At 41.3% G+C, this 12,229-nt stretch overlaps 2 protein-coding genes across 4 annotated transcripts; one reads left to right on the top strand and one right to left on the bottom strand.

The window, feature by feature from the left end:
* Positions 1-2,466: 2,466 nt before the first annotated feature.
* Positions 2,467-5,675, bottom strand: lsm11 (LSM11, U7 small nuclear RNA associated). The gene is made up of 4 exons (XM_061686061.1): positions 5,207-5,675; positions 4,215-4,354; positions 4,072-4,155; positions 2,467-2,989 (listed from the first exon to the last, which is right to left on the bottom strand). Exons 1-4 carry the CDS (start codon positions 5,646-5,648, stop codon positions 2,693-2,695), a joined length of 963 nt encoding a protein of 320 aa, XP_061542045.1. The 5' UTR covers positions 5,649-5,675; the 3' UTR covers positions 2,467-2,692.
* Positions 5,676-5,973: 298 nt separating this feature from the next.
* Positions 5,974-11,445, top strand: thg1l (tRNA-histidine guanylyltransferase 1-like). Of its 3 annotated transcripts, none has more exons than XM_061685686.1 (7): positions 5,974-6,073; positions 6,703-6,873; positions 6,972-7,148; positions 7,228-7,397; positions 7,475-7,563; positions 8,819-8,926; positions 9,087-11,445. In XM_061685686.1, exons 1-7 carry the CDS (start codon positions 6,051-6,053, stop codon positions 9,243-9,245), a joined length of 897 nt encoding a protein of 298 aa, XP_061541670.1. In that variant the 5' UTR covers positions 5,974-6,050; the 3' UTR covers positions 9,246-11,445. The 3 variants fall into 3 exon arrangements, with proteins under 3 accessions (XP_061541670.1, XP_061541668.1, XP_061541669.1); XM_061685684.1 differs by having other exon boundaries at positions 6,676-6,873; XM_061685685.1 differs by having other exon boundaries at positions 5,980-6,873.
* The last annotated feature ends 784 nt before the right edge of the window (positions 11,446-12,229 follow it).

The raw sequence follows: 12,229 nt of genomic DNA, 5'->3' as shown, positions 1-12,229 counted from the left end.
TGAAGTTTGGAGAAAAGATAAATGAAAAACTGATGACGCAGTGACGGAAACTATGTCACTAAAACGTTCAGTAAAATGATTCGAAAAGCAACGCGTGAAACTACGTTCTGGTTTAGAATAAGGCAACTGACCTACTTTAAAAGGACTCAAAATCAAAATGGACAACAGAAAAATCGGTAAAACGATGAGCAACCTCCGCCATTACAACAAATCTACAACTTCAACGAGATGCAGTAAATTGCGTTTTTATGGGTAATATGCCCATTAAAGAGTAAAAGCAATCCGAGACGTCAAGACAAATGACAGCTTTTGAGTGCCATCTGCAATCTCGAGCGTCGCAAACTCAATTATTCATAATGCATTTATAAAGTCCGCTGAGACCGCGCTGTCATTCCTGCTCAAACTAACTGCAAAAGCAACATGAGGAGACAAGCCGGAGACGATGGCGCCCCCCCTAAGCACCGTGTGTATGCTGACACCTGCCGGATGAGGACGATAATACACTCACGCAACCCGTCAATCAATCAATAAAATGAATCCAGTTCATGTTAGTTTGGCCCCGGATAGAGCAAATAATACACAACATTGCTTCGGGGTAAAATCTCTGTTAATCGGGTTGGCAAACTTTTACTTTGAAAACGGACAGATGGGCCAGGTCAATTGTAGATTTAAGAAAAAAAAAAGGTTCTTTTAATAATAAAAGAATATTTCATTCTCATTTTGTATTTCATTTATCATGAATTTAAATTATGAATCAATTATTAAAATTAATAATTAACCAAAACTATTATAACAAACATTGGGTCCCTGCAGCCTCCTCCGAGTGGCCGGTTGTTGTATCGCTTTGGTGGGGCCGGCGGACCGCCCAGGGTCGGTGTGGGACGTGTCCCGTCCGCCGGGGGTGCTCTCGTGTGGACTCCTGGGCCCGATCCCGCCTCTCGATTGATTTGGTGGGGTCCTCAGCGTCCGGGGTGCAGGCACAGCAATTACGGGACACTTCTGTCAGTCGTTATGCATGCAAAACGGTGTCGATTCACTTTCATGCGTCCACAGGCACACACCCCTGGGACTTTTTCACTAGGTGTGGGGACACTCACTTATTGTGACAAGTAACTCATGAATATGCAAATTACTTCGGTATCCCCTCACACTCACACTCTCGTCCTATAGACTTTTATAATTTACGTAGTCACTCCCACCACACTTGAGTTGTACAGCCGGGTTCACGACCCTTGTCCTGCATGCTTCTTCTCCTGTTCTTGTCCTGTACTTCCCTCACAGGGTGTATGTAGCACTACTGCCCCATACAACACTCATATCTAATGTTTCATTGTTCTAGATATGTAATGATTTAGTTTTCTTATCTTGTTTACAATTAGTGCTTTGTCTCTTGTCTTCGTCTCTCACTCCCATCTAGAAACTTTGTTCTGTTCGACTCTGATTCTCAATAAATATAAATTATAATACTAAGAAACCACAGCGGCACCTTAAAACCTCCACTGTGACATAGTAAAACTGTTCCGGCATAAAAGGGAAACAGAACATCCATTCTGCTTGACCTAGCAACCGAACAGGTCCAAAAAAAAAAAAAAAAAAAAAAGAAATTAAAAAAAAGGATATTTTTTACCTTTTAATTACTCTTTAGGTATGACAAAATTTTTACTTTTTTAAATATACAATTTTCAAGAAGGTTCTGACTTCCACATGCTCCAACACGTGAACAGTATGAAATGCTTCATGTTTTAATGTTTAACTTATGTGTTCACATATTTAAACGTGTTCTAATATTGTTAAATGCAATGCAAAAATGTTGAACCTCGACTCCTCAGCCTTTCCCTTCTTTCTAACCATCCTCCTTCAATTCATTTTAACCATCGCTCATTCATCGCTTATTGTAGGACAAATACTGTTCATGGACAAGTGGGATTTATTAGTCATTAAGTAACATCCGTGCACTGTACCCATGAATATTTTATTCTGTTGCATTTATTTTTATGTTCATGTACAGTGACTGCGCTAATACATCAGTTGAGAGCTGTTTATTAAGGCCATAAAGGCACCTGAGAAAGCTATAGGGTCATCTAAATCTGGAAAAGGGTTTCTGTACCATTCAATTAAAAAATAATTTGACTTTATCATTATAATCACTTAAGACTCGCACTGCTTTATATTTGTGTTACACACCACCCAAAGAACCAGATCATACACATGCCTGTATGCAGGGTAAGTGTTAGTGTGAAGAGCCTCTTGCGGCCAAGTCCTTACAAATGAGCAACTCCGGCCCCTGGTCACAAATGTGTTGTGTTTCAGTAAAGGAGATCACTTTTTGAAACTCCCATGATTGGATTTATTTGTGTCCATGTGTGTGACATATCCGTACTGTATTATTCGTCCTTGGCAGAGGTCTGCGCATTACTGAGTTCTGATGTGGAAGATCGCCTGACATGTAAAAGAAAGACACCAACATTAACAGGCAACAAGCTTTAATTCCTCAATTACAAGGTGATTTGCGTGGAACACAATGCAAATCTTACATATCAACATGATATACGGTCTGATCGACTCTGGGTTCTCACAAATTGAACCAGAGATCTCTGGGAGTTCATTGCAGTGCATTCAACATATTGCAACTGCAGATGATAACACACAGTCTTAGATTAGGTGGCACTAAAAGAAATGCCTCGTCGGGCTGTCATAGCGGTTGAGGGTTGATCAGGAGAACATTTTCTCCCCGGATAAATAGCTGGTTGATGTGGCGAGTATGGACCTTGCCATACGCCCTGCACTCTTTCTCCTGACCTGCCTTAGCACCCTTTGGTGGCGCCAATGTCTTGTTGTCATCTCTCTGCCTGGCAGGGTGAGCGGACGAGTGTTCTGAAGTCACCTGTGGGTTTGAAGGGGGACCCTGGCTGCTTTCTCCCTGGACGCGGTGCTTCGATGTTTCTCCTTCCCCTCCTGAGCTCTCCTGGAGCTTCAGCTTCTCAAAGAGCTGCACAAACAGTTCGGCCCCATTGGGATCGGGTAAGGTGCATAAAACATTATCCACAATAGAATTCCGAGGAATGATTTAAAGTGTATTTTCCTGCCTTGCCTCCAATAAACGCCCCTCAAGAACAAACCTCTGGTATATTGTAACATGTACTGTAATATATTTTAATTCAGTATATCCATATTTATATTATATGGGGTTTCCCTATTTCATTTCAGGTATCGTTTGGACAGATGAGGCCATCATCATTGTATAGATTAGGCTTTGCAGTTTTTTGAAGCATATCACTTTCTTACCCATTGTTCGCCCATCGCTATTGGAGAAGTGTTGCAAAATTGTTGCCAGTCAAGAAGTTTTTGTCCCTGACTGCAGTTCAGCGCCAGTTTAAAGAAGCTTTATGGCCATCACACTGCTCCGAAACGTCCATCTATGGCAGGTTTCTCGAAACAGGATCTGTTTTACACAAACCACTCAGTGAAAAGCCTGCTACAACCACTACGGATGAAAACAGAGAACTCTTGAGGCAAGCGTTCACACAAAGCCAGGGTAAGTCTATCTGGAGGGCTACACTGGGACTCAGCATTCAAAAAAGCTTGATTCAGCCGATTCTTCTGAGAGTGATCAAGATTTACTGCACTTCAGGTTGTTCAAAGTCTTCAGGCAGAAGATTATGATGCTCAACCAGGCGGCAAATTTGCAACACTGCTCCGATGTCAATTGGCGAACCATGGGCAAGCTTACAAAAACTGCAAAGCCAAAGCTGTAAAATAATGATGCCCTCTTAAAAAAAAATTGAAAAAAATACAATTGAAAAATATAACACACTTTGTATGCTCTGCAGTTATATAACAAAATGACCTTTTTGAGGAAATACAGTTCATGTAGCATGCCCCTCACTTGTGTTAACTTCCAGCTTCACCTGAAAGGTTTGGCACTTGCACGACCCTTTCTATTATTACAAGGATATCCAATGCTGGGATCTAAAATACCACCTTCTCAAAGATAATTTGCTTAGATGTAGAAATGCAGTGCACCATACCGAGAGATGTTAATCAGACATACAATGACAAAGTAGTAAATACCCGTGAAATGGTGAGGGCTTTCTCATGGTGCAAGGCCTTCCCAAGAAGAGGCTCTCTATACGTCTCATCAACGTCAACCATGGCCTGGAAACGAGACAGCAATCAGCAACCATCGTGAATCGCAGTCACATCGAAGCGCTCACCAAATTCCAGAACTTGTCGAAGGCCACAACAAAGCCGGAGCACACGCCCCTCAGTCCTTTGAAGGTCCTGATGTGAACTTTGACTCTTATCCTCTGCTCCACACATTTGTGCAGCTCACCCAAAGGGCTGCCTTTGCATACTGCACACAAACAGATTTCATGTCAGTTTAAGCAGTAATATTTGTGGAGGGATATGTGTTAGGTAGGCAGCATCCTTGTCTAGGTGTGTGTGGTAAGGTGAGTTAAAATAACTGTAATGCCTTCTATGGTTGATTATATGTATACTGAATAGCTATACATATGCTTTAAGATTATAGTATATAACTAGTAACTGATTTGTTGTTAATCCAATACAATAGCAACAACATACTTGGGAGAAAATATTTTTTTCCCTGTCTATTAGTCAATAGTTCAGTTTTATGATGTAAAGTGAATTAAAGGGAGAAGGCATCACTTGGCACTAACCAATGTACTCTCATAATTACAATGATTACAAAAGGTTAGGTACATTTTTTTGGATGTGATTTCAGGGTGAACCTAAAATGCACTTTTCAGGTAAACTTAATTTGACCTTCTCAAAACGTTTGTCCAACTTATCAGTACTACTTGCACAACTTGCTGCTTTTTAACAAGGAGCTGAGTAGCAAAATTCCCAACAGGCGTTTGAGCCGTGACTCGACCAATACATTTCTAAGGACGTCCACTTGTTTGCCTTTCTATGTCTCTTCCAGTCTCGCTCTCTCGACTAGTTGTGCAAAAAAAAGAATAATTCTGAAACGTTGAACACGTGCATTCAAACGTTTAGAGAAAATCAAATTAGGCTCACCTGAAAAGATTACAGTGCATTTTTGGTTCATCCTGAAAATGTAACCGACAGCAGAATATTACTGAGGCTTTCTGAGTGGTGCATTATTATCCATATATTTATTAATCAAGTATGAGGAATTTTCTTTTTCTATAAGTGTAATATCAATGGTGTGTGTTGAACCTACAGGTCATCCTAGTCAGGACATTTTTGGGGGTCTTGTGTCGCCGTGGTTGTGGTGTGCGGCTGCTGCTTCCTCGCTCCTCGTCCTCATCCACTGACTTCTTGGTCACCATGAGCTTCTTGAGTCTCTCGATACGCTCCGGGTCGGCGACCCCTTTCAAGGCCTTCAGTCGCTTTTTCTCCACATTTTCCGGCTTGGCTCTACCCCGGCCCCCCTTTAGGAACCCCTCGTACTCGGCGACATTGTTGAAACATTTGATGTTTGGAAAAGGCAGCGGCACCGTGGGCGAGTACAGGGCCAAAAGTGGGTCGAACTTTTCAGAACACACGTCTATTTTAGAAGCGTCATCGTCCCGTGCCACAGATGAGGTACTAGCGCTGGAAGCGGAGTGTTTTTCTTTACTATCTGGCTCCTTAATTCTCCTGTCCCTCTCTTTCTCCTCCATGTTTGTTTGAAACAACCGCAGGCAGGCGAACACATATCGTAAGGCATCATGGGAAACTACACAAAGTTTTGTAGGGAAAGAGTTCACTCTGCAACATTTAGGAACCATTGATTGCCTGGTTCGTTTAAACGTATCACCTGCGTTTTAATATCTGTAATGTCTACATTTTCAGTAATATTTCGCATAATACATTGTATATTCAAGGAGGGTGGAGTGTGGGGGTGGCAAAATGTCGTCCGTAACGACACTACAAAAGTGACCTCTCTATTTCAGTGCGCTAAATAGACGATCTTTACGTGCGCCCATTCTCTCCAGAAACCTCTGTATTAAACGTAATATATTTAGCCGAAAATCAATATGTCTTGTCACTCATGCTAAATTCCAGTTATAATTCAGTGTATTATGATTTTATACAACTACACACGGTGAGAACATTGGCTTGTATGTGTTTGTTAATATAAGGTGTTAGTAATCCGGAACGGTGATCATAATGTCTGTTTTGTCAGTGCGACGGTACACAGTGACGGAGCAAATATTTAGGAGGACCAGTTAGTTAGACTATCAAGTAAATACAGCGACAGAAGGCAGGTTTTAATGCGGTTATTTTGCTTATAGTTGGCCTAAAAGATATCCGTCGTCTCAAGTGCGGTAAACTTGCTTGCTTAGAAAAAAAAAAGACTGTCGTAATGCTGATTATTATTAAGAGCATTGTAATTCTTGTCTCTTGTTGTATTGTCGCTTAGTTAGAATACAGGCAAATACACAGACTCTGACTGATCTCATTCAGGGCGTTTGGAAGACCTGTATGCTATTTTAATTGATTCGACTATGTTTTGTTACATTGATCTGGAAAAATTCTGTATACAGTATATGCTACAGTTTGACACTGAATGTAAACATACTGGATGTTGTTAAGCCCCCCCATTGCCCACTCGTAAAATCTCCCTTACTTAATTAAGGCCTTATTGGATTAAAATGAGAACATATTACACCAATTGTTAATAAATTTGTTTTGTTGCATGAACAGATTGATGCAGATTTTAAATTTCTGCAGACTTCGCAAAGGTGTCAAGTCTTGTGCTGTCAGATCCCTGGCCTGTTTATTTACTTCCACTAGTGCCATGGCTAAAAGCAAGTTTGAATATGTGCGTAACTTTGAAGTAGATGACACATGTCTGAGAAACTGCTACATTGTCGTGAGGCTGGATGGGCGCAACTTCCACAGGTGGGTGTCCTTTACTTGATGCACATCAGTGATCTTTGTAGGAAAGTAATTGTATCAAACTATAGATCGTATTTAACTGTATCTCTGTTGTGTTTCAGGTTTGCAGAGCAACACAAGTTCACCAAGCCCAATGACAACAGGGCCCTGGGTCTGATGACCCGCAGCGCCCGCTCAGTCATGGAGGAGCTAGAGGATATTATCATTGCCTATGGACAAAGTGATGAGTTCAGTTTTGTTTTTAAGAGGACCTCCACTTGGTTCAAGAGGAGAGGCAGGTACATGTGTGTATGTGCGCGCGCGCCTGTGTATTATCATCTCGTATTGTTGTGTATCTGACTTGTTTTCTCCGGCCAGCAAGCTGATGACCCTCGTGGCCTCGCAATTCTCGTCGTCTTATGTCTTTCACTGGAAATACTTTTTTGGAGAGCAGCCTCTCCTCTACCCGCCAGGATTTGATGGACGTGTGGTACTATATCCTAGCAATCGCAACCTGAAAGACTATCTGAGCTGGAGGCAAGCAGACTGTAAGTATGTTACAACTGTTATTACACTGATGATATTAACAAATGATTTTGAAGGCTGACTTTGTTGCCTCTTCCAGGTCACATAAATAATTTGTACAACACAGTGTTTTGGACCCTTGTACAAAAAGGTGGACTAACCACTGTTCAAGCAGAGGATCGCTTAAAGGTGACTATTCAACGCACAGTATAGTTAAGTATAGTAAGTTAAGTACAGTATATAGTCATGTCTGGGTTGTCATCTAAAGGTTTATTTAAAATATGTATTTCTATGTATAAAGAATACAGGGGATCATAGAGTTCACGACACAGTTGCTCTCTGTTACTAACCTATGCCAATGCAATAATAAACTGCCGATTACAGTAAGTATTTGAATGAAAAATAATTTTAGTTCATAAATATGTAATATAATAAGTAAATTGTAAATTGACTGTCTGTTGTACTAGAGCGGCTCCAACTACCGGAGGCAAATTCCTTGTGTGTTTTGGACATACTTGGCAAATAAAGATGATTCTGATTCTGATCAATTGAAAAGCAGTTACAAAAAATAACAATATCTCTACGACTGTTAGTGGCTGGCACACTGTAAGGGGAGCAAACTGGTTCATCGTGCACTGTTGCTTACCATGAAACATAAACAATGCAATTTATCAATTCATGAAAAACAAATCCTGTTAGTATGAATATTTTAATTATTTCTTGGAAGCTATACACCACCAAGTTTATAAATGTTTTTTTTTTCTTTCGTGGCAGGAAGTTGTTAGGTTGGTCATTGACAGTCTTCTCTTGCCAAATCTGTGCCATATTTAGAGCTGCAGTTATTTTCTTCTGCCACAAGATGGCGTTAATTATCTTTCTAGCGACCTGGAGGTGTCATAATTTTTCGCATTTCTGTAACCCATCCATCCATTTTCTGTACCGCTTATTCTCGCTAGGGTCGCAGGCTTGCTGGATCCTATCCCAGCTATCTTCGGGCGAGAGGCGGGGCACACCCTGAACTGGTCGCCAGCCAATCGCAGGGCACATATAAACAAACAACCATTTGCACTCACATTCACACCTACAGGCAATTTAGAGTCTTCAATTAGCCTACCACGCATGTTTTTGGGGGATTTGGGAGGAAACTGGAGTACCCAGAGAAAACCCACGCAGGCAGGGGGAGAACATGCAAAGTCCACACAGGCGAGGCCAGGATTTGAACCACGGTCCTCAGAACTGTGAGGCAGATGTGTTAACCAGTCGGCAACCGCGAAAACATTTTTGTAACAGTTACTTATGAAATAACCACTGAAAAATATCAGTGCATTTAATGTTTTAGACATGACAATTAATTATTGATGAGTTTGCGTTTAAAACATGTTTTTTCATAATTTTTATTTAATACATTCTTGACGCACACTATCACATTTGTGTATTCATACAGGGAACATTAGCTGCTGACAAAAATGAAATCCTGTTCTCAGAGTTTGACATCAACTACAACAAGGAACCGGCTGTCAATAGGAAAGGCACCACTCTCATCTGGGAAAAGGTCAGATTTCATTACGCTTTTTTTTTTTTTTTTTCTACTTGAGATCTTGAGCTGAAGTATTTATATATCAGCAATTTAAAAAAATATATATTTTCTATAATGTTCCCTGAAAGTGTAAACTTGTCTTTATGTTTTTGAAAAAATATTTTTGTTTTTCCAGCATGATGAAACTGTCATCACAGAAGTAATGAATGACAAGAGGAAGGAAGTGTGTGGCACTCCTCGGAGCAGGAGGCGTGTGCAGGCCTACCATTCTGATATAATAGGTGAAGACTTTTGGGATCAGCATTCCAATATTCTGGAAGATGATGGCTGCTAGTGCTGTGGAAAATAAACACACATCATGTTGGTTGTGAGACTAGGGAATCAATTGGTTTACTCAACACACAGTTTATATAGCTTAACAAGTGACATCTTAGCTCATGTACATTGGTGGTCATTACCCTAGACCGGCAGCAATCACCTTTGAGGCAGACAGCAATCACCCTTGAGCCAAACATGTTTCGTACTGCACAGTGGTTTATCGTGATCTCGTCTAACCGTGTCAAAGTTAAGAATGTGTTATTTCTCCAATGTAATTCCACCCTTTTGGGGGTCACTCAACCCCTAAATCAAACAAAAATGTCGCAAAACGAGAAGACTGGATGGACTTAATCTCCGCTACAACGGCGTCCTTCCTCAAATGCGGTCCCCGGGATGCCGTCATCTCATTGCATACGCCTCGGCCACAAATGGCTCACCTCCTGTAATCTCTGCCCAAAAAGAGATGCTCTGTCTCCCATGGTTTTTAACAACTACCAACCCCTTTACAACCTTCCCCAATAATGGAATGATAATCAATCATTAAACCCATGACTTAATCAATTGCACTCTTCATGCATGTGTAGCTAAGTTTACTAATCATATTTAGCATTAGTACAATCAAGTGAACAAACAATCACTTCTAGAATTCCCTCCTTGGACAGGATTTATCCTGGCTACATCAAAACATTGGAGCGAGCTCATGTTCCCAGAAAGGAGAAGAAAAATCCCTCTGATGCTGTTAAATGAGGTATGGTCATAGTTGACCTTGGGATAGTGTACCTTGTGGACATGATAGAAAATACAACCTCCCCCCACGAGCCAGCCACTGTACTGCTCACACTAGACCACCAATGGGATTTCTCAACTTACAATTCTGAGTCATCCACAGAGCCTTATACTCATCTGGAACCCCCTAGGTATTACACTGGCATCCATCTACTCAATTGCTATCTAAAGAATCAGCTGGTGCCTCACTTTTTGACAGTGCAGAAATGTTACTTTTTAGGCAACCTGTGTCCAGTCTGCCATAGCTGCAATGAGTTGGACCAGTCTGACCTATGTTGATGGGTTTTAATGTCCCCATCCATGTTCTCCCCGTGCCTGCGTGGGTTTTCTCCGGGCACTCTGGTTTCCTCCCACATCCCAAAAACATGCATGAATTGGAGACTCTAAATTGCCCGTAGGTGTGAATGTGAGTGCGAATGGTTGTTTGTTTGTATGTGCCCTGCGATTGGCTGGCAACCAGTTCAGGGTGTACCCCGCCTCCTGCCCGATGACAGCTGGGATAGGCTCCAGCACCCCCGTGACCCTACTGAGGAGAAGCGGCTCAGAAAATGGATGGATGGATGAATCTACCGTGACCACAAGTTCCTGTTGTGTGCGTGCATATACAAAACCTGTGCAGTAAAAGCAGTTGGGCTGAGCAATGTGGTTAACTCAAGCTGTTAGTGATGTGTCGGTCGCGAACGAAACTGCTCTAAGATCCGGATCTCTGAAGTGAACGATGACTCTCGGCTCGTGATTGGTAGCCGCTTTCATCGTTCGCTGAAGAGAGAGCCCGCACGTGATTGGTCAATATGTGTGGCGTCGTCTCGCTTTCTGACTGCGCCGAGCAGAGATGGGGAGAAGTGAGAGCACACTCAGCAGCACACAGGAGAAGGAATAAGACGAGAGAGAAACAAAGCAAGGGGTCATGAGAGAAAACACGAACGTGCTGATAAGGTTACGAAAATGAGTGATAGCAACTTTGTTGACAATACAAAGGCAGCCCAAAGTCTGCAGGGGGGGGGGGAATCTTCTCATCGGGCTGGCTGCACAACCCGCTTAGTCACCCATCCGTGCAATGAGAATAATAAAAGACAAGCATTTGAACCTGGTATTAATGAAATTTCCAGTGTGTCTAATGCAACTGTTGCACATTGTAGTAATGTCAGTCCCTTCTGAGAGAACCTTCTCCCAAACAGAAGAAAAAAATTTATGACAGAAGAAACCAGATCAGCTCCTCAAAGCGGAGCAATTTAACTATAGATAAGTTATCTGAATGTTATTGTTTTTTCCCTCCACATTTAATTTACTGTATATTTTGTTGTGTGTTTTGCAGTGATTCTGTGTTGTTTCACTTTAAATTTGTTTTACAGAAAACAATATGTATTAGTTACACTCGAAATAATTATGTTTTTATTTTTTGTATTGTAGCACCAAGTAGCGTGAATGAATAAAGGCATATTTTTATAATATTATGGGAAATATTGCACATTTTAACATAAATATGCATAATTTTACATTATTTTTGCATAATAAATTAAGTAACAAAAATTCAGAAGAGCCATTCTAGAACCGAAAGAGGCGGCTCTTTTTATTGAGCCAATCCAAAAGAGTTGGTTCTCTGAAAAGAACCAAATTCCCATCATTGAACCCATCGTCAAGCTTGTGGCTCTGTTATTCACGGGCCTAATGTTTAACCACCTATCCACAGTTGCCCCAAACACTACAGCTACTGATGAACTGTATCACACACTCACATCCAATCATATTAAACCATAAAGGTATCTTTAAGCATGGGTTGGGCCTTACTTTTTTGTTTTTTTTTTTTCCTACAGCTGGATGCAAAAGACATAATACGTTGTGTTCACACACCTCACACATTGTGTTTGAACCAAAGATGAAGCGCTTGGCAGGAGTTCTCAGTCTTGGGTCTCTGCCATACAGAAGCGAATGGATTTGTTGGCCTGCACTGTCATCAGTGCTAAGAATACCTTCACACACACCCCGAGTACACTCTATCCCCCTGACATGTGCTCCGTGGCATATTTATCATCACACTTCTAAAGTCTCACACTTCTAAAGCCTCAGTATGAATGGTTACTGTGAAACAACCCGACTGTATTTCATTTCTTTCATAAGCTCACTTACTGTAAGTGCTTTATTTTTGGGTCAGTTGACCTCTTTCAAGCTACTGTAGTTTCCCTCATGGCTGGTTTAGATTTGTAACACCAATGA

The sequence above is a fragment of the Phycodurus eques genome, chromosome 9 (genome assembly GCF_024500275.1).
Source record: "Phycodurus eques isolate BA_2022a chromosome 9, UOR_Pequ_1.1, whole genome shotgun sequence".
Lineage (NCBI taxonomy): Eukaryota > Metazoa > Chordata > Actinopteri > Syngnathiformes > Syngnathidae > Phycodurus > Phycodurus eques.
Note: the sequence above shows the minus strand (reverse complement) of the source record. Positions and strands in the feature narration are given on the sequence as shown.